Genomic DNA, 26,325 nt, shown 5'->3' with positions numbered 1-26,325 from the left:
GCAGGCTTCGAACAGACCGGTGAAACATCTGTCGAGGTCGAAGCAGATGGCTCCTTAGAAGACTCCATCTTAAACATGGACTCCCAAAGTAAGCAGCGCCGTTTAAAAGAGCGCGCTGTGAGCGTGGAACAAGGCCGGCACGATTTCGGAACATGTTCTGGACCAAGACACTGAAGACAGCGCCGGTGTGGGTCCGTCAATGAAATCGCACGCTGGCACTTGCTGCACTTTTTAAAACCGGTGATAGGCCGGGACATAGGCCGGAAAAGTGACGTTGCTAGGTCGAAGGAGCTAGGTCGCAGCCACGAGGCCGGCCCGGCCGAACCGCCGGACGAAATAATTGTAACTTTTTTTTTTTTTTTTTTTTTAAATAGAAATAAAAGTCAAAGAAAGTAAGTAAAACAATAAAACGCGGGGAAAGAAGGCAAAATACTGAAATTTCAGTCAGCGCAGAATTGAAGAGAACTGAGGAGACGCGCCCGGTACATCGGGCGGGAAGGCACTGGCGCATGCGCGGTGCGGGCATCTCGAAACTTCTGAGTTTCTTCAAGCAAGACATGCTTGCAAGATGTCCGTATCGGGGCTCTGTCGGATGACATCACCCACTAGTGAGAATACCTGCCTGCTTGTCCTGGGATAAAGCTCTCTTTGGGATGCTTCCAACTTACCTAATCTCCCAGTTCTTTCTCAACGGTTCCAACAAGAGCACTCGCAGAACAAACCTATTTAATTACCCCTCCCTGAAATCTTACCAATACAAAAAGTTTTTAGATAGAATGTTATCTTTCCAGGCAGCTAGGCTGAACACTTGGCTTGGAAAACCCATACTTGAGGCCACTACATACGCAGGCTTTAGAAAATCCCTGAAAACTCGATTGTTTAACAAATTCTAAATGCCCAACCTCCTCTTCCTCGCTACGGCACTTCTCTCTACCTCGCCTCCCCAATTCTAGATTTGAGACTAACTCTTACCCTCTCTCCCCTTGCATAACATGTCCTGACAAAATGTATCTTTATTGTAAACCGTTTGTATCCCATGTACTGTAAAAATGTATCTTTATTGTAAACCGCTTTGAACTTCATGATATAGAGGTATATAGAAATAAATTATTATTATTATTATTAGGAATTGGTTATCGGATAGAAAACAGAATAGGGTTAAATGGTCATTTTTCTCAATGGAGAAGAGTAAATATTGGAGCGCCGCAAGGGTCTGTACTTGGACCGGTGCTATTTAACTTATTTATAAATGATCTGGAAATTGGAATGACGAGTGAGGTGATTACATTTGCAGATGACACTAAACTGTTCAAAGTTGTTAAGACACATGCGGATTGTGAAAAATTGCAGGCGGACCTTAGGAAATTGGAAGACTGGCCATCCAAATGGCAGATGAAATTTTTAAACAAATATCTTTATTCATTTTCAATCTAAAAACAGTGCATTCAAGAATTCATACAAGTTATTTGAAAAAACAGCACTTACATCCATCAATAAAATACATAAGAATAATTTTCACCCCCCTGATTTCAATGTATTCAAGATAATCATACAATAATATTTACAAATCATTAATAAACCAGTCCCTGTGCACTATCCTTCTCCCTCCCACCCACCCCCTCCCTTGGATGTGCAAATTATAAATCAGAAGTAAAGGGAAAAACCATTCAATTAGAATCAATAAAATTGGTCAATGGGAAGTAAGGGGGAGTGGTCAAAATGGAGGCGGTGTGAGTAGTTGCTGGAGAAACAGAGGAATATCGCGTTTGCTGGTGCCTTCCGTTTGAATATTATTTTTATCTTACCGCTTTTGCTTGATTCTTCTAGCAAGAATGCCACATTAGGGCTGATCCCTCGCAGGCCCTTGTTTCTACACCTGCCCAGCAAACTGTAGACCGCTTCTTTGCAGCTCTGCCGTCAATTGCCAAAGAATCCGGAGGATTGTGACCCGGCACTGGGGAGAGAATTTGGAGAGCCTCTCCACCTTTCGGGACTGGAGACATCGTTGTCCCCTCCGGTTCCTTCTAACCCTTCGTGTCTAGCTACGACCAGGGCGCTGTTGCAGGAGATTCACAATCCCGGAAGTGGATCCGCGGGGGTCTCCGGCGAGGGCACAGAGCCAGCACAGGTAGTGCAGCTGAAGAACCAACTGGAGAGAAAGGGATCTTCCCCCCGCTCCCACGGAGGCCTCCTTAGGAGACATTTGGATACTCCTTCAACATCTGGAGACTAAACTGACTCAAACTACTGAGGAGGTAACAACTATTACTGCTAAACTTGATAATTTAACTGTCGACTCAGTGAAAAAAGATCTTTCAGACCAAGCTAGACAAACACAGGATGATATACAGCAGTTGCAACAATTTAAAGTAGCAATAATTAAAGATAATTCCTCAATCCATCGTAAACTAGAACAATTTGAAAATTACAACAGAAGATTGAACCTCCATATCTTGAATTTTCCACTATTATCTGGAACTCCACCTATTGATCTTTTTAAAAGATATTTAATTGAGAATTTAAAAATTCCCCTCAACAATATTCCTCCATTGAATAAAATTTATTATCTAACAAATAAAAAGATTCCTCAAAAAGATGGGGGAAAAGAAAACGGAAAAGAGAACGGAGAAGACAAACAGATTGATTTTGGGAATATTTCTGCTCTTTTGGAACAAATTCTGTCTAAAGATACTGAAAGAGTAACTCGCTTAGTGTCTTTCGTTTATGAGCAAAATTTAAATATGATTTTAAAATTATATTTAAAAATTCCCAAAAATCTATTTGGAGTTCAAAGACTTTGAATATACCCGGATGTCTCAAAAGTTACACAAGAGAGAAGAAAAGATTTTCTATCCCTACGACGAGACTCTTAAACTAGGGACTACGTTTCTCTTAACATATCCCTGTAAATACCTGGTCAGGTATTTGGGAATAAAATATACTTTTTATTCTCCAGACCATTTGAAGGAGTTTCTAAAAGTTAAAAAGATCGTTAAAGATTGATCAAGGAATGGATTTTAAGTTAGAATTACAACCGACAGCCCATTAAGCCTTTCTCTTTTCAATGTGTGACTTTGATTACCACTCCTCTATATTGTGGTCTAAGGAAGAAGAAAAAAAAATTATACCATTTATGTGAAAAGATTTTATTTGGAATCATTTCCTTCTCTGTATTATATGAAACAAGATTTAAGCTTGTGAATATTATGAAATTTAATAAAGAATTAAAGATTTTTTTAAAAATGGTCAATGGACCCAACGTCAGTTTAAACCATTTGTTACCCCCTTGCTCAAAAAACATTTTCTCGTATCTATAACACAAGCATAACGAATTCCACCAAAAAGTGAAATTTAATCGGTCTCAATTCTTCCAATTTTTCATAATCATTTTGATGGCTACCCCAGTCATTATACCCAATAACCTGTTTTTATGTCCATCTACTTCATATGACAGTGGAACCACAGTCTCCAGAATCAGAGTAATATGTCCCCATATAGATCTCCAAAAACTGAGTATCAAAGGACAATAGAATAATAAATGATCTAGTGTCCCTATATCAAGATGACAGTGCCAGCATCTATTAGATTTTAAACTATCTAATTTCTGCAAATGAATGGGGGTCCAAAAACTTCTATGCAACAAAAAAAAAAAAAAAAAAGCAGGTTTCTCTCATAGATGCTGACTCTGTACATCTCATCCTCCAAGTCCAAATCCGTGGCCATTGAGTAGCAGAAATCTGTTGCTTAAACAGTACAGTTACTTACCGTAACAGGTGTTATCCAGGGACAGTAGGTAGCTATTCTTACATATGGGTGATGTCATCAGCGGAGCCTGGATGCGGAAGTTCGCAAGTTTGCTTGAAGAAACTAGAAGTTTTGAGTTGACCGCACTGCACCGCGCATGCACGAGTGCCTTCCCGCCCAGCGTAGGGCGCATCTCCTCAGTTCAGATAGCTAGCAGAGAAGTCAATCAGGGGAGGTGGGTGGGTTGCGAGTCCCTGCTGTCCCTGGATAACAACTGTTACGGTAAGAACTGTGCTTTATCCCAGGACAAGCAGGCAGGCTTATTCTCACATATGGGTGACCTCCAAGCTATGGGATGGTGGGAGTGTTGGCAATTTAGGAGAATAAATTTTATAATACTGTTTGGCCAAACTGTCCATCCCATCTGGAGAAAGTATCCAGAGAATAGTGAGAAGTGAAGGTATGAACCGAGGACCAAGTAGCAGCCTTGCAAATTTCCTCAATAGGTGTAGATCTGAGGAAAGCTACTGAATCTGCCATTGCTCTGACCTTATGGGCTGTGACTCTACTGTATAGGGGTAATCCAGCCTGGGCATAGCAGAATGAGATACAAGCAGTCATCCAGTTGGAGATGGTACGCTTAGAGATAGGATGTCCCAACTTATTTGGATCAAAGGATAAAAAAAAGTTGAGGAGCAGTTCTGTGTGGTTTGGTGCGTTCCAAACAGAAGGCTAAAGCACATTTACAGTCCAGAGTATGAAGAGCTATTTCTCCAAGATGAGAGTGAGGCTGTGGAAAGAACACTGGAAGAACAATGGATTGGTTGAGATGAAATTCCGAGACCACTTTAGGGAGGAATTTAGGATGAGTTCGAAGTACCACCTTGTCATGATGGAAGACAGTGAAAGGTGGATCAGCAACTAAAGCTTGCAGCTCACTGACTCTTCGAGCAGAAGTGAAGGCAATGAGAAACACCACTTTCCAAGTGAGAAACTTCAGATGAGCCTTGTCAATTGGTTCAAATGGAGGCTTCATTAGTTGAGCAAGGATAACATTGAGGTCCCAAACCACAGGAGGCGGTTTGAGAGGAGGTTTGACATTGAAAAGTCCTTTCATGAATCTGGAAACCACTGGATGAGCAGAGAGGGGTTTCCCTTCAATAGGCTGATGGAAAACCACAATTGCACTGAGATGGACTCGGATCGATGTAGACTTGAGGCCAGAAGTGGATAAGTTCAACAGGTAATCCAAAACAGAAGATAAGGAGGAATGTTGAGGCTCCTTATCATGAGAAAAAACACCACGTAGGAAATCTAGTCCATTTTTGGTGATAGTATTGTCTAGTGGTAGGCTTTCTAGAAGCCTCTAAAACGTCTCTTACAGATTGAGAAAATTGAAGAGGAGTCATGTTGAGAGGTACCAAGCTGTCAGGTGTAGAGACTGCAGGTTGGGATGAAGGAGAGATCCTTGACTGTGTAAGCAGAGATGGAAAAACTGGTAGAGGGTATGGTTCCCTGCTGCTGAGTTGAAGTAGAAGGGAGTACCACGGTTGTCTCGGCCACCGAGGAGCAATCAGAATCATGGTGGCATGATCGTTCTTCAACTGGACCAGAGTCTTGAGAATGAGAGGGAATGGAGGGAATGCATATAGGAAAAGATTTGTCCATTCCAGAAGAAAAGCATCTGCCTCGAGGCGATGAGGAGAGTATATCCAGGAGCAGAACTGAGGCTGTTTGTAGTTGTGGGGATCTGCAAAGAGGTCTATCTCAGGCGTTCCCCACTGTGAAAAATAGTGATGAAGAGGCGAGGAATAGAGGGTCCTTTCGTGAGGTTGCAGAAGACGACTCAATTTGTCTGCCAAGCAATTTTTCGCCCCTTGGATGTAGACAGCTTTGAGGAAGGTGCTGTGGCGGATTGCCCAGTCCCAACCCTTCAGAGCTTCTTGACAAAGGGAGGCAAATCCCGTCCCTCCCTGATTGTTGACATAATACATGGCAACTTGGTTGTCTGTCCGAATGAGGGCTACTTAGTCATGAAGAAGATGTTGAAAAGCGTTGAGAGCCTTGAAAATCGCTCTGAGTTCCAACAGATTTATGTGACATTGATGATCCGTACTGGTCCAGTGGCCTTCCATACGGAGACCATCGAGATGAGCGCCCCAAGCGTAGGTCGAAGAATCTGTCGTGAGGACCTTCTGATGAGGAGGTGTTTGAAAAAGCAAGCCTCTGGAGAAATTTGAAGGAGTGATTGTGATGTGTTCATTAAGTGGGTCGCAAATTTGCGTCCATTGAGAAGCCAGAGTCCATTGAGGAATTCTGAGGTGAAGTCTGGCAAAAGGAGTCACATGTACTGTGGAGGCCATGTGACCTAGTAGCACCATCATGTGTCTCGCTGAGATGGAAGAGGGGGAAGACACTGCATGACAGAGGTGAAGTAGAGCTTCCAGACGTTGTTGTGGAAGGAATGCTCTGAGTTGGATAGTATCCAAAACAGCTCCAATGAATTGTAGATGCTGTGAGGGCTGAAGTTGGGATTTGGGAAAGTTGATTTCGAATCCCAAACTTTGTAGGAACCAGGTAGTCCGTTGGGGTCGCTACAATAACCCCGAGATGTTGAATCTTTGATGAGCCAGTCGTCAAGGTAAGGAAATACCTGAAGACCATGGTTCTGTAGAGCTGCTGCTACCACTACCAGGCACTTGGTGAATACCTTGGGAGATGAAGCTAGGCCGAAGGGCAGCACTCTCTATTGAAAATGCAGATTCCCCACCCGAAATCTGAGGTATTAACGGGAGGCCGTATGAATGGGAATATGAGTGTAGGCCTCCTTGAGATCTAGAGAGCATAACTAGTCGTTCTGCTCGAGGAGGGGATAAAAAGATGCCAGGGATAACATTTTTGGTCGAGAGCCCTGAGATCCAGAATGCACCACAGATCACCCGTCTTCTTCGGAACAAGGAAGTAACGGGAGTAAAACCCTCTGTTCTGCTGTTCCAAAGTAACTGTTTCGATGGCATGAAGACGAAGCAGAGCTTGAGCTTCCTGAAAGAAGAAGGGCAGTCTGTGATGGACGGAAGAGCTTCCTCTTGGAGGAAGCTCTGGTGGAACCTGAATGAAATGAAGAGAGTATCCTTCCTTGATGATGATCAGCACCCAGAGGTCAGATGTAATTGTTGTCCATCAGTGGTAAAAATGATGGAGACGACCTCCTATAGGTGGAAAAGAAGTCAGAGTCAGAAAGGTGGAGGTTATGCTCTGTTTTAAACAGTCAAAAAGGCTGAGTAGCCTTAGGTGCAGCAGAAGGTTGAGATTTTTGTTGCTTCTGAGGCTGCTGTTTCTTAGGAGGAGGGCGATTGTAAGGAGCCGTCCTTGGAGCAAAATGCCTCTGATGTATAGGAGGATGTGTAGTTTTGGCAGGAGCTAGCTTTGGCTTAGGTCTGACAATAGAGGCAAAGGATTTTTCATGTTCAATTTCTTGGTGGCTGCCTCGATAGATTCATCAAAGAGGTCATTGCCTGCCCAAGGAATATTGGCCAAGTGGTCCTGGAGATTAGGGTCCATGTCAATGGTATGAAGCCAGGCAAGGCGACGCATGGATACAGAGCAAGTAGCTGCCCGGGCAGACAACTCGAAGGCATCATAAGACAATTGAAGGAGATGTAATCTAAGATGTGCTAAAGAAGCAATGACTTCTTGAAATTCAAAGTGTTTTTGAGTATCCAAATAACTCAGAATTTTAGGTAAAAGAGTTATGAGGAACTCAAAATAAGTAATAAAATGAAAATTATAATTGAGGTCTTTAGAGGACATCATAGAATTTTGATAGATGTGACGTCCGAATTTGTCCATAGTTTTCCTTTCCCTTCCAGGAGGAACGGTGGCATAAACCTTGGAAGGATGGGACCTCTTTAAGAAGGACTCCACAAGCAGGGATTGATGAGATAACTGTGAGTTGTCAAACCCTTTGCGATGTTTTTATTTATTTATTTATTTATCAATTTTCAAATAAACAATCAAGTATACACTTGTACAGAAATGAGAGGCATTAAAGAAAAACACACATTTCAAGTAAAACTAATTATAATCAAAGCAAAAATAATCATAATCTCCTCCTCAAGTCCTCAGTTAATGGATCCAAGATGTAAAGCAGTGAGCCTAACAAGAAAATCTTAGTAATATATCGAAAAAAGAAAGCAGGGACACTGTTAGCTGAAGGAAGTGACCAAATCAAACAATGAACACTCATGTTATTATTGTCCCAGCTTTCAGGTGTGCAGCTGACAGAAAGGTTGTCAGTTGTATAGGGTCAAAGAAAACATATTTTTGCTTTTGATATATTATCACACATTTGCATGGGTGTCTTAAAAAGAAAGAGGCTCCAAGAGCGATAACTCCCGGCTTCAAAATCAAAAATTCACGACAACGCCTCTGGTTATCTCGAGCCAGATCCGGAAATATTTGTATTTTAAACCCCAAAAATTATTTTAACTTATTTTTGAAGTAAAGTCTCAGCAACCAGTTTTTATCCAGTGCTAAGGCAACAGTAAGAAGTAAGGTTGCAGGTGTCGCAATTTCCTTATCCGACTGTTCCAATATCAGTGAAACATTTAAATTTTGTTGGACCTCTGTAGGTAATTGTGGTTCTTGATGTTGTTGATGTTGTCCTTCAATCTTTCGTAAAGGCAGGTAATAAACTTGAGTTAAAGGTGGAAGCAATTCTTCTGATATATCCAATATTTCTATCATATAACTTTTTATGATCTCTCTCGGAGATATTGTTGCCACTCTGGGAAAATTGATTAGCCTGAGATTATTATTGCAAGAGAGATTATCCAAAGCTTCCAATTTTCTTCTCATATTCATATTGTCTCTCATTAATGTTTCATTAAGTTGTTTAGTAGCAGCATTTAAATCTTTAAGGTCCTGCATATCAGTTTGTAAACCTTTAATATTTATTTCATGGGTATTTAACTTTAGTTCAATTTGGGAAATTTGAGGTTTGATAGATTTTGCCAAATCTGCCACCAGATCCCATATCGCCTCAAGAGTTATTTCTCTAGGTTTCTCTATTTCAACTAATTGTTCATTCTGAATAGGAAAATTAACTATAGCTGACCTTTCTTCCTGCATGCTGTTCTCGTGGAAGCTGCTGTTCTGAATCTCAGCCATTACCGGACTCACAACATAGGAGTCCAGATCCAATCTCCCCTGTCCGATGACTGAAGCCTCACAGGGCAGGAGCTCACCGACCTCCGATGGCTCTACTGCATGAAGGGAGCTGGTGTTCTGAGGAAGAGGGGGTGGAGTTCTGGCATCGGGACTTAACGAGATCTCTAAGCCCGGGGAGACCACATCCTGCTCACCACTGAGAGCCACCAATGGGGAAACCGACACCGCCGCCGACACTTCCTGCATCCGGCGGATTAGATCTTCGATGCTGCCGAGCCTTGCAGGGTCAGGGCTATAGCGGCACTTCGGCCCCTTCTCTTCGGCTTTGCAGGTAAGGGGAAATCGCCGCACAAAGAAGAAAAACGACCTGATATTCGATCTGTGATCTAACCGGGACGCTCAGCTAGCTGTCCCGTCGGCCATCTTGGATCCAATATACCTTCACAATGTACAGTTTTATACCTAGAGTCCAATTTGCCTGGAACAGCTAGTATGGTATAAGGCAGCGATGGCGAACCTATGGCACGCGTGCCAACTGTGGCACGCGAAGGCCTTGCAGCTGGCATGCGCAGGGCCGCCATCAGGGCAGTACTACCAGGGGGTGCACAGGAGAGAGAGCTGAACGGGAACGATGGGGGACCCGCGGGGTTAAATATAACTCGAGCCGCGAGGCTCGTCTTCTACTCCGACTGCCCTGCCGCTCACACAGCCGATCGGAAATCTTCCTCGACGTCAGCGCTGAAGTCGGGGAAGATTTCTGATCGGCTATGTGTGCGCGGCAGGACAGGCAGGAAATAGAAGACAAGCCTACGCGGCTTGAGCTACATTTTGCTGAGAAAGTTGCTAAGATGGGCTGGGAGACAAACGGGGAACACAAAAGGGGGAGGGTGTGCGTTTTGGACACAAGGCATGAACTTGGGAGAAAGGAAGGGAGGGAAAGAGATGCTGAGGTGGGGGATGGAATGGGTTTTTGGACACAGAAAGCATAAACTTGGGAGAGAGGAAAGGAGGGAAAGAGATGCTGAGGTGGGGGAGGGAATGGGTTTTTGGACACAGAAGGCATGGACTTGGGAGAGAGGAAGGGAGGGAAAGAGATGCTGAGGTGGGGGAGGGAATGTGTTTTTGGACACAGAAGGCATGGACTTGGGAGAGAGGAAGGGAGGGAAAGAGATGCTGAGGTGGGGGAGGGAATGTGTTTTTGGACACAGAAGGCAAGGACTTGGGAGAGAGGAAGGGAGGGAAAGAGATGCTGAGGTGGGGGAGGGAATGTGTTTTTGGACACAGAAGGCAAGGATTTGGGAGAGAGGAAGGGAGGGAAAGAGATGGTTGTGTACACGGGGAATAGAAGAAAGGAGAATTTTTGGTCATAGGGAGGGAGGTACAGGCAGTGGCATACCAAGGTGGGGGTGGGGGTGGTCTGCCCCGGTTTTACGCCCCAAGGGGGTGCACAGCTGGCCACCCTCCAGTGTTCTCCCTAGGCTGGCAAACTGCGTCTCTTTAGCCACTTGAGTGCCACCGCCGCCATTGGGAACAGGCCGGTGCCAAGTTCTCCCTGCTTTCCCCTGTGGGGCCGACCAACTCTCGCCACCCGCGTCAATTCTGATGTCGGAGAGGACGTTCTGGGCCAGCCAATCGCTGCCTGGCTGGCCCAGAACGTCCTCTCCGATGTTAGAATTGACGTCGAGTGGCAAGAGTTAGTCGGCCCCGTGGGGAAGAGAAGAAGGGCGAACTCGGCGCCGGCCTGTTCCCGATAGCGGCAGTGGCAGCCTATTCCCCAGTGGCGGTGGCAGCATTTTCCCAATGGTGGTGGCATAGGGGAGGGCAAGGAGAAAGAAAGAAAGTGGGGGACAGGGAGCCAAAAAAAAAAGAAAGAGGGCTAGGTGAAACAAAGAAAAATGGGGCACGGAGAGAGAGAGAGAAAGACAGACATACAGAATGAAAGGGGGTATGGAGAGAGAGAAAAAGAAAGAAGGGGGCAGGGTGAAACAAAGAAAAAGTTTGGGGAGGGAATGAGGTCTGGAGGAGAGAAAGCATACAGGAGGCTGAAAAAAGGGAAGAAATATTGGATGCAGTCAGAAGAATAAAGTGCAACCAGACTGATGAAATTACCAAAGGTAGGAAAATGATTTTATTTTCAATTTAGTGATCAAAATGTGTCCGTTTTGAGAATTTATATATGCTGTCTATATTTTGCACTATGGCCCCCTTTTACTAAACCGCAATAGCGTTTTTTAGCGCAGGGAGCCTATGAGTTTCAAGAGAAGCGTGGGGCATTCAGCGCAGGTCCCTGCGCTAAAAACCGCTATCGCGGTTTAGTAAAAAGGGAGGGGGAATATTTGTCTATTTTTGTATAGTTGTTACTGAGGTGACATTGCATAAAGTCATCTGCCTTGACCTCTTTGAAAACCCGCGGAATATAAATGATTATTAACATTTTCTCTGCGTACAGCGTGCTTTGTGTTTTTAAAATTTTATTGTTGGTAGATCATTTTGACTTGGCCACAAAGGTAAGGGGGAGGGAGGGGAGCTGCTGAAAGAGTCTACCTTGACGTGGTTGCAGGCTTACAAATCTTTTGGTCAAAGAGTGCGGCGACAGAGAAAAGTATGTGTGTATTTGGCCCATGAATGAATTCATTAAAACATTATAAATAAATTGAAATGAAAACCAAAGGATTGTGAATCAAATTGATTCTCTGACAATACAAAGATTCCAACCTTTAAAAATGATGTTACATAGTTCAGGCAACTTTATAAAGAGTTTTTAGATACTAAAATCTTGTTATTAAGGTTTAATTGACGTGCTGGCACTTTGAGGAAATTCTTTGGTTTTGTGCGGCAGTTTGGGCACTCGGGCTCAAAAAGGTTAGCCATCACTGGTATAAGGGGTCTCCAGGCATCTGGCAAAAGTCTGATGAGACAAAAGCTTGTGAAGAGGAAGCTTAAGTGACTCTGCAGGAGGTTGAGGTAGATGCATGACTTCGAGGTACTCCTTAGAATATTTGGAACCAGTATCTAATTGAAGATCCAAGTCAACAGCCATCTGACGAAGAAAAGATGAGAAAGATAGCTGATCCGCCAATGCTTTGCCTCGAGAAGGACTCGAGGACGTCGAAGAAGCCTTGGTTGAAGATGAAGCTTCGGCAGGAAAAAAGGCATCAAAAGAGTATGGAGACTTGGATGAAGCAATCGAAACCGCTGCATCCTCGAGGTGTGGAAGTGGAGACCTCGATCGAGGAGTCAGCGGTCTAGTCGAAGTAGGAGTAGATCAAGGCTTAGTGGAAGAGGAACGTTCTTTAGAAGAAGAACTATGACTTGAAGTATGCCTCGATGAAGGCCTCGATCATCGTTGAGAACAGTGCTTAGAAGCAGATCTCGAAGATCGAGGAGACTTCACCTCGGAGACAGAAGCAGCCGATGCCACCAAAGAATGGATAGGACTGGAGACTGTAGATCGAAGCTCCAGAGGCTTGATGGAGGAACCTCGATGCACTCCCAAAGACTCTGCTCATGTATAGTTTTGAGGATTCCTGCCGAGGCACTTGCAAAGATTCTGCTCCTTGCTTCACGTGCCTAGATGCCAGACCAGATACTCGCAGAGACTCTGCTCCATGCATAGAGTGTGCAAGCTCAGACTGAGACAAACAGGCTGGATAAGAGGAAGAAGCTTCGATCCCATATTAGTAAGGAATTGAATGAATTGCTTCTCCAACTGGTCTGGAAAGAAGCTGGCAAGGATGGATCCGCGTCTGAAACCGGACCACCTGCTTTGGCTGGAGTTTCCACCGAGGCAGTGTAAATGTGCTTCGACTTGGAAGTCTTAGGCACTTTAAGCACCACCGCTGGAACTTTCTGCTGAGCTATCTGACCTAAGACAACAGGGGAAGATACAGCAGATGTCGTCGAAGAAAGAGCCACTGCAAACGACGAAGGTCTGATGATGCTCAAGGTGGAAGCAGGAGGAGTTTCAGTCGAAGGTGAGGCTGAGGTTGCATTCGAAGTCGAGGGATCGGAGGAAGAATTCATCCCGAAGAGCTTCTCCACCAAAAGACGACGACCTTTAAGGGCTCGAGGTTGAAGAGTAGCACAGCGCTCGCACGACTTCGGTTGATGATCCGGCCCAAGACACTTGAGGCACCGACGGTGTGGGTCCGTAAGGGAAATCGCACGTTGGCACTGGCTACACTTTTTGAAGCCCGTTACTAGCCGGGACATAGAAGGAAAAACAGTCGCTGCAAAATCGAAGCCCTTGAGCTGTGGCCGAGCGGCCTGCCCCAGCGGTTGTATGGAAGATTGGAAAAAAAAATTTTTTTTTTTTAACTATAAATAAAAGAAATAAAGTAAGAACAGCGATTCGTGAAGAAAAAAATACAAACCGCGGTTCAGAGAAGGCACGAAGTAACGAAGTTAAACGCAGAGAGTCAAAGACGGACTTCTCGGCTCCGTGGAAAACTGAAAACTGAGGAGACGCGCCGTACGATGGGCGGGAAGGCACTCGCGCATGCACGGTGCGGTCGACTCGAAACTTCTAGTTTCTTCAAGCAAGTCTGCTTGAGATCTTCCACATCTGGGCTCCGCTGATGACGTTACCCATATGTGAGAATAGCCTGCCTGCTTGTCCTGGGATTACACCTGTTACGGTAAGTAACTGCGCTTTATCCCAGGACAAGCAGGCAGCATATTCTCTACATGTGGGTGACCTCCAAGCTAACCAAAAAGGGATGGAGGGAGAGTTGGCAATTTAGGAGAACAGATTACGCAAAACAGACTGGCCAAACGGGCCATATCATCTGGAAAAGGTATCCAGACAGTAGTTAGAGGTGAAGGTATGAACCGAGGACCAAGTGGCGGCCTTGCAGATCTCCTCAATAGGGGTGGACCTGAGGAAAGCAACAGATGCCGCTATCACTCTGACCTTGTGCCCCATGACCTGACCCTGCAGAGGGAGACCATCCTGAGCATAGCAAAAAGAGATACAGTTGGATAAGGTGCGCTTAGACAAGGGACGCCCCAACCGATTCGGATCGAAAGAAATGAAGAGTTGGGGAGCAGTCCGATGAGCATGAGTGCGTTGCAAGTAGAAAGCCAATACCCTCTTACAATCAAGAGTATGGAGCGCCACTTCTCCAGGATGAGAATGGGGCTTAGGAAAAAACACAGTAAGAACAATGGATTGGTTGAGGTAAAAATCTGAAACCACCTTAGGTAAGAATTTAGGATGGGTACGGAGAACTACCTTATCATGATGAAAAACGGTGAAAGGGGGATCCACAACCAAAGTCTGCAGCTCACTGACCCTGCGAGCAGACGTGAGAGCAATAAGAAACACCACTTTTCAAGTTAGCCCGATCGATGGGCTCAAAGGGTGGCTTCATCAACTGAGCAAGGACAACATTAAGATCCCAAACCTCCGGAGGGGGTTTGAGTGGAGGATGAACATGGAAAAGACCTTTCATAAACCGGGAAACCACTGGATGAACAGAGAGCGGTTCCCCTCAAGCGGCTGGTGAAAAGCAGCAATGGCACTGAGGTGGACTCGAATAGAAGTCGATTTGAGACCAGACCGAGACAAGTGCAACAGATAGTCCAGCATGGAAGACAAGGAGGCAGAATGCGGCTCTAGGCGCAGCGTCAAACACCAAGAGGAAAACCTGGTCCACTTCTGAGAATAACACTGGCAAGAGGACCGCTTCCTGGAAGCCTTGAGAACATCCCGAACAGACTGAGAGAACTGAACAAGGCAGTTAGGTGCTGAGATACCAAGCTGTCAAATGCAGGGACTTCAGTTGTGATGAAGAAGAGAGCCTCGACTCTGAGAAAGCAGAGAAAGAAAAACCGGGAGAAGAAGAGGCTCCCTGGCACTGAGTCGAAGGAGCAGAGAGAACCAGAGTTGTCTGAGCCATCGAGGAGCTATTAGAATCATGGTAGTGTGGACGGACTTGAGCGTGACTAGAGTCTTCAGAATCAGAGAAAATGGAGGGAACGCATAGAGAAACAGATCCGTCCAATCCAGGAGGAACGCCTCTATCTCGAGCTGGAGGATAAATCCTGGAGCAGAATCGAGGCAACTTGTGGTTCAGGGGAGATGCAAACAGATCTACTTGGAGGGGTCCCCCACCGAGCAAACACCTGCCTCAGAGTCAGTGAACTGAGGGACCATTTGTGAGGTTGTAGAAGGTGACTCAGATTGTCTGCTAAGCAGTTCTGCTGGCCCTGAATGTAGACCGCTCTGAGAAAGATGTTGTGATGGATCACCCAATCCCAAATCCTCAGAGCCTCTTGGCAAAGAGACAGGGAACCCATACCTCCCTGCTTGTTGACATAATACATGGCCACCTGGTTGTCCGTCCGCATGAGGACCACCGGCAAGAGACCAGATCGTGGTCCTGACACCACTGCGAGGCCATGGTCCACTGCAGCACGTGAAGGTGAAGTCTGGCAAAAGGCGTCACATGAACGGTGGAGGCCATGTGTCCTAGCAGGATCATCATGCTCTTGGCCGAAATGGTCGAAAGAAGAGACACTTTCTGGCAAAAACGGGCGAGGGTCTCCTGACGAGGTCGAGGCAGAAACGAGCGGAGACGAAGTGTATCCAACATCGCTCCGATGAACTGGAGAGATTGGGACGGACATAACTGGGATTTTGGGAAGTTGATCTCAAAACCCAGACGTTGAAGGAACAAACTAGTCTGTTGGGTCGCTGAGATAACCTCCGATCAAGACGACGCTTTGATGAGCCAGTCATCGAGATAAGGGAAACCTGAAAACCCCACATCCGCAGGGCTAAGGCAACCACCACCAGACACTTCGTGAACACCCTCGGGGAAGACGCGAGGCCGAAGGGGAGAACACGATACTGTAGATGGAGATTCCCCACCCAAAATCTAAAGAACTGGCGAAAGGCTGGATGAATTGGGATGTGCATGTAGGCCTCTTTCAGATCCAGGGAGCATAACCAGTCCCCCTCGTCCATTAGGGGGTACAATATCGGGAGAGAGAGCATGCAAAACTTTTCCTTGACCAGGCATTTATTGAGAGCCCTCAGATCGAGAATGGGACGCAAGTCCCCAGTTTTCTTGGGAACCAGAAAAAAACGGGAGTAAAACCCCGAGTTCCGCTGGCACACCAGGACCTCCTCAATAGCCCAGAGGCAGAGGAGAGCCTGGGCCTCCTGAAGCAGGAGGGGAAGTTGCGACCTGTCAGAAGGAAACTCCTGTAGGGGCTGAACCGGAGGCACCTGTTGAAAGTGAAGAGAGTACCCCTCCCGAATTATGGTGAGAACCCAGGAGTCGGTTGTTAGCAACTCCCACTTATGATAAAAATGATGAAGCTGACCCCCGATGGGCAGGGGGGAAAGCCGATGGACAAAGGACACTTGCATGCTCCGACTGGAATTGTCAAAAAGACGGCTTCGGCTGCGCAAGGCTTGTCGGCCTACTCAGACCCGGGGCCCCGGGTCAATGATGAACAAGAGTAAAAGTTTTTTTGTTTGTTTTTTATGGAAACGCACTGCACAGCGACTCACCCGAATTCGAAAACAAAAAAACGAAGCAAGCCGCGGTGCAAGAGGAACCCCGATCGCGCAGAGCAAAGGAACAGCTCTGCGGAAAACAAAGAACTGAGGCCACACTGAGGAGACGCACACCCTGACTCGGGCGAGAAGGCACACGCGCATGCGCGGTACACTCGCAAGCTTGAAGATCTTCAAGCAAGTTTGCTTGCGAGAGTGTCCGATCGGGGCTCCATAGATGACATCACCCATATGTAGAGAATATGCTGCCTGCTTGTCCTGGGATAAATTAAATTTTCTACTGAAGATGCAACTGCACACATTTCTGCAGGATCAAATTAACAAGCTTATTAAAATATATGAAATGCTGTATAATTGTCATTAACCATTTTATACATGCATAGTTCTGAATTAACATACTGGCTTTGAGAACAAGTTCTGTGGTCTGCTGCTGTAAACGGTCTCTAGCAGCTACTAGCTCACTTTCTAACTCCTTGTGCTTGATTTGCAGAGATGCATCCCCTTGCTTGACATCTTCAAGTTCTTTCTGAAGAACCTAAGCAAATATAAAATTCATGAAATATTAGTCCAAGACGCATCTCAAATGTACGTAAAATGGTATTTACTGATAAAAACATAATAGAACATCTAGTCATAAACACCAACAGTGTTCTCCCTAGCGTCTTTTAACCGGGCGCTCCGCCCAGCTAATATAGGTGAGCGCCCGGCTATCTTCCCCTTCAGGAGTAAGTAGCATTATGAAAAAAAAAAAAAAGGTTCTGTGCCAGCATTTTCTCTCAGGGCATCTCTCCCACACCCTTTGTAACACTGTAAACTGCTCAAATAGTCCACTAATGAGCAGAATATAAAAAACAAATAAATATGGAAAATTTCCACTGTTAACCCAATTTCCCCCTGTTCTGGCATCTTCCACGTCTTCTCAAACCATAACTCAACCCAATCCAACTCATCTCCAACCCCCTCCCAACTCAGCATTTCCCCTCTTTCCAGTCAGATTCAAACTGAACACCCCTACCCCTCCATCTAGCATCCCACTTTCTCTCTGGAAATACCAACCCCCTCCAGAATATGCATATCCCCCACCCCGTCAAACCTTCCTCCACTCTGCCATTTTCCCCCACTCTAACCTAAATCCAACTCCCCCTCTCGATCTTGTATCTTTTCCTCTCTCTCTCTCCCCCTCCACCCTGTGTCCTACCTTAACACTTGTCTATGAGGTCACTGCCAGCAATTCACACAGGTTGCTAGGTACCAGCCCCAAAGCTTTCCAGCGGCTATATTTCACTCCCTCTGACACAATTTCCTGTTTCTGGCAGGGCGGGACACGGCAGAGGGAGCGTGATGTTAGAGAAGCAAAGTTTTGGGTGTTGTTGGAAACTTCAGAGACAGGTTTGTAGGTTCAGGACGCGGAGATGAGGCACTGGAGAATGAGGGAGAGAAGTCGGGCCATGGACGGGGGCAGAATGGAAAAAAGAGGAAGAGATGTCAGACCATGGGGAAGGGGAAGACAGAGTGTGAGAGAGTCAGAAAGAGAGAAAGAGACTGCAGAGAGATGGAAAGATTCTGGATCAAGGAGAGAGGGAGGAAGGCAGGGGAGAGAGGCAGAGAAAGACCTAGAAGAAAGGAGAACAAATGCTGGAAGGGGGGGGGGGTTGTAAGCAGAAGAAAGACAAAGAGAGAGAGGCCTGGACCAAAGGGGAAAGACATGAGGCAGATGCTGGACTATGGGAGGTGCAGATAGAAGAGACAGATGGGGAGACACTTTGAGGAAGAACAGAGAGATACAAGATCAAAATAGAGGAGGGAAAGCGAGGGAGACATGTTGCCAATAGGGTTGGAAGAGAGAGGAGAGGAAGAAAAGTTGGACTTATGGAGGGACAGAGAGAGATGTTGGTTGGGAAAGGGAATGAGGTCCGGAGAATAGGAAGAATGCATGAGGCAGAAAGAAAGAAATATTAGATGCACAGTCATAAGGAAGTCCAACCAGAAACTAATTAAAATCATCAGACAACAAAGGTAGGAAAAATGATTTAATTTGCAATTTAGTGATCAAATGTGTCAGTTTTGAGAATTCTGCTGTCTATATTTTGCACTAAATTTGCACTGTATATTTTTAAGTTATCTGCCTTGACCTCTTTGAAAAATAAAACAAATATAAATGATAATTAACATTTTCTCGGCATAGTGTGCTTTGTGGGTTTTAAAAAAAATTTTGTGGTTACCATTATGAATTAATAAGATTATATTGCGTGTACATGAAAAATGAATGGAAGAAATTGAATTACAATTAGTATTATTATAATGGGGATGGGGTCAGGGGCAGAGCTTAGGCTGGGGTACTCGGTTGGTATTTGTTAGACAGGAGGTACTTGGCTTGAAGAAGTTGAGAAACACTAGTCTAGGTGACTATGGAGTTCACTCAGTAAGGGCCCCTTTTACAAAGTCACAGTAGCGATTCTCCAGTGCAAATGCACCAAAGTCCATGCAATTCCTATGGGCTTCAGTGCATTTGCTGTGGCAGAATTGCTATCACAGCTTTGTATAAGGAGCCCTAAGTCATGAACTGCTGTCTCTGTGCTATGTCTTAAACAAAAGAAAACAAAAAAAACCTCTGTGGAGTGACGATGTTCCTAAATGGACTTTATTTGAAAGTGTCAAAGTTCCAAAGGTACACTGAAATCATCCACATAAAATAATTTGATACACATAAAAATAAATCATCCACATAAAGGCCTAAAGGACCTAGTCCGCTAGGGATACAGGACCCAACACGGTCCGTGTTGTCGACAAAAAGTCTTCTTCAGGGGTCCTATAAAGGTGAATACGTGGGAAACAATTGTGTGATGAGCCAGAAGTGAGACACTGCTTGCATGTCTTAAACAAAAAACAGATTGCCGGGGATGCAAAGCATTAACTGATTCAACATGAGTTTGAAGTTGGTTGAATACCACTTTCTCAACTGCGGTAGTTTTGAAAGAAATGGAAGGTTTGATACTGGCCAGTAGTTATTTGGAATAAGAGAATCTGCATTACTTTTTTTCAAGGGTGGCTTAAATACTAGTGAAACACCTTAAAAAAGGAAGTCATATTGAGCATTGAAAAATAAATAATAATAAAAATAGTGTACATTTCATTTTCCCCACCACCAAAGTTCCCCGTCCCGCCCCACCCGACTACTTTTTCATGCCACCCACCTGGAAAAAATTTCTAGGGAGAACACCGACAACCTTATAAAAGCTACTTCTTTCCAGTATAGAACATGGTCTATAGCAGTGGTCTCAAACTCAAACCCTTAGGGGGGCTACATTTTGGATTTTGTAGGTACTTGGAGGGCCGCAGAAAAAATAGTTAACGTCTTATTAAAGAAATGAAACTTTGCATAAGGTAAAACTCTATAGTTTATAAATCTTTCCTTTAACAGTTAAAGGAAAGATTTATAAACTATAAAGAGTTTTACCTTATGCAAAATTGTCATTAACTATTTTTTCTGCGGCCCTCCAAGTACCCTATTTTTTTCTGCAGCCCTCATATTTAAAGTTTAATATCTTTCCTTTCTCAAAACTGACACATTTCGATCACTATATTGAAAATAAAATCATTTTCCCTACCTTTGTTGTCTGGTGACTTTATTTTTCTGTGCATTTAACTATGTTTCCAGGGTCTTCTTGTCCTTTGGCTGGTTTTCTCTCCATCTTCACTTTCTGCCTTGCATCCCTTTGGCATTAACTTAATATTCAATTTTTCTGCTTTCTTTTCAAAATCTACGTTTCCATGTCTTAACTTCCCTTCTATCTCTCTCTTCTTCTGTCATTATTTCCATGGTCTGACATCTCTTTCTTTCCTTTCTCTCCCTCCCTCCTTCCTTCCTTCCTTTCCCCTGGTCTGGCATCTGTCTCCTTCACTCCCCCAACTTTTTATTTCTTTCACCCTGCCCCCTTCTTTCTTTCTCTTTCTCTCGGTGCCCCCTTTCTTTGTCTTTCTCTCTCCATGCCCCTTTCTGTCTGTGTCCCGTCTCCCTTCTTTCTTTCTGTCTCCTATCCCCCCCTTTCTTTACTTCTCCCTGCCCTCCCCCAAGCCACCACCACTGGGGAACAGGCCGCCACTGCCGCAATTGGGGAACAGGCCAGCGCCAAGGTCTTAACTCTCCCTGCTTATCTTCCCCAGCGCGGGGCCAACCAATTCTCGCCACCCGACGTCAATTCTAACGTTGGGGAGGAACTTCTGAGCCAGCCAGGCAGCGATTGGCTGGCCCGGAACTTCCTCCCCGACGTTAGAATTGATGTCGGGTGGCGAGAATTGGTCAGCTCCGAGCTGGGTTAGATAAACAGGGAGAGGTAAGACCTCGGGCGCTAGCCTGTTCCCTGATTGCGGTGGCTTGGGGGAGGGCAGTGGGAAGGGAAGCTGATTGGAGACCCCTGCTTTAGGCAAGGACAGATTGCGGGCTGCAAAATAGTCCCTGGGGGGGCTAAATGCGGCCCACGGCCTGCGTGTTTGAGACCGCTGGTCTATAGTGTCAAAGAATAAGTGAGGAAATCATGCAGAAAGTATTCATGCAATTTTTACCAATCCTTCTATGTGCATGCATTGTGTGAGCATTCATTTGCACATCGGTGTGTGCCTCTGCGAGCGTGTCCAGCTGTGTATTTTGTCTCTGCATGTAGATGCAGGGCATTTTAATATTACTTCATAAGAACATAAGACTAGCCTTACTGGGTCAGACCAATGGTCCATCTAACCCAGTAACCTGTCCTCACAGTGGCCAATCCAGTATCTAGCAAAAACTCAAAGAGCAGCAACATTCCATGCTACCTATCGAGGGCGAGTAGTGGCTTCTTCCATGCCTCTCTCAATAACAGACTATGGACTTTACCTCCAGGAAATTGCCCAAACCTTTCTTAAAACCAGCTACGCTATACCGCAGTTACTTAACATAACAGGTGTTATCCAGGGACAGCAGGCAGCTATTCTCACATATGGGTGACGTCATCGACAGAGCCCGGATGCGGACGCCTCACAAACAAACTTGCTTGATGAAACTCAAAGTTTCGAGTTGCCCGAACCGCGCATGCGCGAGTGCCTTCCCACCCAGCGTAGGGCACATCTGCTCAGTTCATATAGCTAGCAGAGAAGCCAACCAGGGGAGGTGGGTGGGTTGTGAGAATAGCTGCCTGCTGTCCCTGGATAACACCTGTTATGGTAAGTAACTGTGCTTTATCCCAGTACAAGCAGGCAGATATTCTCACATATGGATGACCTCTAAGCTAACCAGAATGGGATGGTGGGAGTATTGGCAATTTAGGAGAATAAATTTTGTAATATTGTTTGGCCAAACTGTCCATCCCGTCTGGAGAGTGTCCAGACAATAGTGAGAAGTGAAGGTATGAACCAAGGACCAAGTAGTAGCTCTACAAATTTCCTTAATAGGTGTAGATCTGAGGAAAGCTACTGAAGCTGCCATAGCTCTACCCTTATGGGCTGTGACTTTACTGTGAAGGAGTAATCCAGTCTGGGCATAGCAGAATGAGATACAAGCCGCCATCCAGTTGGAGATGGTATGCTTAGAAATAGGATGTCCCAACATATTTGGATCAAAGGAGATAAAAAGTTGAGGAGCAGTTCTGTATGGTTTGGTGCGTTCCAAATAAAAGGCCAAATCACGTTTACAGTCCATAGTATGAAGAGCAACTTCTCCAGGGTGAGAATGAGGCTTTAGAAAGAACACTGGAAGAACAATAGATTGGTTGAGATGAAATTCCGAGCCCACTTTAGGGAGGAATTTAGGATGAGTATGAAGAACCACTTTGTCATGATGGAACACTGTAGGTCAGCAACTAAAGCTTGCAGCTCACTAACTCGGCGAGCAGAATTGAGGGCTATGAGAAACACCACTTTCCAAGTGAGAAACTTCAGATGAGCCTTATCAATTGGTTCAAATGGAGGCTTCATGAGTTGAGAAAGGACAACATTGAGGTCCCAAACCACAGGAGGCGGTTTGAGAGGAGGTTTGACATTGAAAAGTCCTTTCATGAATCTGGAAATCACTGGATGAGCAGAGAGGGGTTTCCCTTCAATAGGCTGATGGAAAGCCGCAATTGCACTGAGATGGACTCGGATAGATGTAGATTTTAGGCCAGAATTGGATAAGTGTAAAAGGTAGTCCAAAACAGAAGATAAGGAGGAATTCTGAGGCTCCTTATGATGAGAAAAACACCACGTAGAACATCTAGTCCACTTTTGGTGATAGCACTGTCTAGTGGTAGGCTTCCTAGAGGCTTCTAAAACATCTCTTACAGATTGAGAAAACTGAAGAGGGGTTATGTTAAGAGGTAAGCTGTCAGGTGTAGAGACTGCAGGTTGGGATGAAGCAGAGATCCTTGACTCTGTGTAAGTAGAGAAGGAAAAACTGGTAGAAGTATTGGCTCCCTGCTGCTGAGTTGCCACCGAGGAGCAATTAGAATCATGGTGGCATGATCATTCTTCAACTTGACCAGAGTCTTGAGAATGAGAGGAAATGGAGGGAATGCAAAGAGGAAAAGATTTGACCATTCCAGAAGAAAAGCATCTGCCTCGAGGCGATGAGGAGAGTATATCCTGGAGCAGAATTGAGGCAGTTTGTGGTTGTGGGGAGCTGCGAAGAGGTCTATCTGAGGCGTTCCCCACAGTAAAAAAAATGTGAATAGGGGTGGAATCGAGTGGCCATTCGTGAGGCTGCAGGAGACGACTCAAGTTGTCCGCCAAGCAATTCTTCGCCCCTTGAATGTAGACAGCTTTAAGGAAGGTGTTGTGGCAGATTTCCCAGTCACAAACCTTTAGAACTTCTTGACAAAGGGAGGCAGACCTCGTCTCTCCTTGTTTGTTGACATAATACATGGCGACTTGGTTGTCCGTCCGAATGAGGATTATTTGGTCGTGAAGCAGATGTTGAAAAGCATTGAGAGCTTTGAGGATCACTCTGAGTTCCAACAGATTGATATGACACTGACGATCCATACTGGTCCAGAGGCCTTGAGTACGGAGACCATCGAGATGAGCGCCCCAAGCGTAGGTCGAAGAGTCTGTCGTGAGGACCTTCTGATGGGGGGGGCGTTTGAAAAAGCAAGCCTCTGGAAAGATTGGAAGAGAGCATCCACCAATGGAGAGACTTCTTCAATGAAGGAGTGACTGAGATGTGTCGAGAAGGAGGGTCGCAAACTTGCGTTCATTGAGATGCCAGGGTTCACTGAGGAATTCTGAGGTGAAGTCTGGCAAAAGGAGTTATGTGTACTGTGAAGGCCATGCGACCCAGATGTACCATCATGTGTCTCGCTGAGATGGAAGAGCGGGAAGATACTGTATGACAGAGTTGAAGAAGAGCTTCCAGATGTTGTGGAAGGAATGCTCTGAGTTGGACAATGTCCAGAACAGCTCCAATGAACTTTAGATTCTGTGAGGGCTGAAGTTGAGATTTGGGAAAGTTGATTTTGAATCCCAGACTTTGTAGGAACCAGGTAGTCTGTTGGGTCGCTACAATAACCCCTTGAGATGTGGAATCTTTGATGAGCTAGTCGTCTAGGTAGGGAAATACCTGAAGACCATGATTCCTTAGAGCTGCTGCTGCTACTACTACCAGGCACTTGGTGAACACTCTGGGAGACGAGGCCAGGCCTAAGGGTAGTACTCTGTATTGAAAATGCAGATTCCCCACCTGAAATCTGAGGTACTGATGGGAGGCCGGATGAATGGGGATATGAGTGTAGGCCTCCTTGAGATCCAGAGAGCATAACCAGTCGTTCTGCTCGAGAAGGGGATAAAGGGATGCCAGGGACAACATTTGAAACTTTTCCTTGACTAGAAATTTGTTGAGAGCCCTGAGATCCAGAATGGGTCGCAGATCGCGCGTCTTCTTCAGAACAAGGAAGTAACAGGAGTAAAAACCACTGTTCAGATGCTCCAAGGGAACTGGTTCGATGGCATGGAGATGAAGCAGAGCTTGAGCTTCCTGAAGAAGAAGGGCGGTCTGGGATGAATTGGAAGGATACTCTCTTGGAGGAAGCTCTCATGGAATCTGAGTGAAATGAACAGAGTATCCTTCCTTGATGATGGAAAGTACCCAGAGGTCGGATGTAATTATCTTCCATCGGTGGTAAAAATGATGGAGACGACCTCCTATAGGGGGAAAATGAGACAGAGTCAGAACGGTGGAGATTATGCTCTGTTGTAAACAGTCAAAAAGGCTGAGTAGCCTTTTAGGTGCAGCAGAAGGTTGAGGTTTCTGTTGTTTCTGAGGCTGCTGTTTCTTTAGAGGAGGGCGATTATAAGGAGCCATCCTCGGAGTAAAACGCCGCTGATAGATAGGAGCAGGACGTGCAGGTTTTGCAGGAGCTGGCTTTGGCTTGGGTCTGACAATAGAAGCAAAGGATTTCTCATGGTCAGACAATTTCTTTGTGGCTGCCTCGATGGATTCATTGAAGAGGTCATTGCCGTCACAAGGGATATTAGCCAAGCGTTCTTGAAGATTAGGGTCCATGTCAATGGTACGAAGCCAAGCAAGACAACGCATAGCCACAGAACAAGCAGCTGCCCGGGCAGACAACTCGAAGGCATCGTAAGATGACTGCAGGAGATGTAATCTGAGTTGGGATAAAGGAGCCAGGACTTCTTGAAATTCAAAATGTTTTTGAGTATCCAGATAAGTCAAAAACTTTGGCAATAGAGAAATAAGGAATTCAAAATAAGTAATGAATTGAAAATTATAATTGAGGACTTTAGAGGACATCATGGCATTTTGATAAATGCGACGTCCAAATTTATCCATAGTTTTCCCTTCCCTTCCAGGAGGAACGGTGGCATGTGTAACTGATAGAGGCATGTATAACTGTTAGAAGCATATGTAACTACCAGAGGCAGGTGTAGTTGTTACTGGCATGGTAATCGTTAGAGACATGTATAATTGTTAAGATGCATGTGTAATTGTTAAGATGCATGTGTAACTATTAGATGCTATACCCACTTGGGTCATCTTAAGAACTATATCAATCCGCCTAATAACCACACAAACTATAAATCGAGAATTTTAAGGAAACCAATACAGTTTTTGCGACAGGAAGATACACACTACCCTGCAAACATGAATCTCCTACTGATCTTATTGATTTACCTGATAAGCGGTAGCATCAAAGATGTTAACTCACTCTACCCACAATTATAATCTATCCACTACCCTGATCTATCAATCATGCACATCATCAACCCACAAGAAGACATAATAAATCACATTAATGTTATCTCAAATAAAAGAAGACATCAACGAATCCTTAAAAAAAGAATAAGGGAAGTAAAACCTATCAGAACCACTATTTTCTACCAAACCTATCACATCTGCATCTATTCCCTGTGCATACCTTAATACTAAATCTGTCAGGAATAAGGCTTTCCTAATTAAAAATTGGATCATCAGCAAGCAAATAGCCTGCCTCTTTCTAACCGAAACATGGCTATGGCTGAAGATGATCCAATAATAATTGATCTTCTCCAAGATAATTTTAAAATCCTTACGCTAAACCGCGAGGGAAAAAAAGGAAGATGATTAGCAATTATTCTTAAAGAAGGATTTGAGTTCGAACTATCGGATTCCAAAGTGACCAACCAACTAGAAATTTTAGCCTGTAAAATCAGTAACAATTAACTAGAAGAATCCCTATCTTGCTTATTATTCTATGTCCCACCAAAAAGCTGGCCAAAAGCCAAAGACGACTTCTGTGAATTTGTCCTACATAATTCAATAGGCCCTTCCTACAATATCATCACAGGAGACATAAACATACACCTAGATGAAGAGGACAATACAGACACGAAATAATTAAAAAACTTTCTATCCCTACTTAACTACAACCTCCCTGTACCCA

At 45.0% G+C, this 26,325-nt stretch overlaps 1 protein-coding gene across 6 annotated transcripts in view; it reads right to left on the bottom strand.

The window, feature by feature from the left end:
- FAM184A (family with sequence similarity 184 member A) overlaps positions 1-26,325 on the bottom strand; it is a 408,528-nt gene that overhangs the window by 304,808 nt on the left and 77,395 nt on the right. For 5 of the 6 annotated variants that reach the window (XM_033938486.1, XM_033938491.1, XM_033938492.1 and 2 more), the window contains exon 3: positions 16,841-16,976. In XM_033938486.1, coding sequence (XP_033794377.1) covers positions 16,841-16,976 — 136 coding nt within the window. The remainder of the gene's footprint in view (positions 1-16,840; positions 16,977-26,325) is intronic. The other variant, XM_033938488.1, reaches the window with a different exon arrangement.

This window comes from Geotrypetes seraphini, chromosome 3 (assembly GCF_902459505.1).
Source record: "Geotrypetes seraphini chromosome 3, aGeoSer1.1, whole genome shotgun sequence".
Taxonomy (NCBI): Eukaryota; Metazoa; Chordata; class Amphibia; order Gymnophiona; family Dermophiidae; genus Geotrypetes; species Geotrypetes seraphini.
This window is presented reverse-complemented; position numbering and strand designations above follow the sequence as displayed.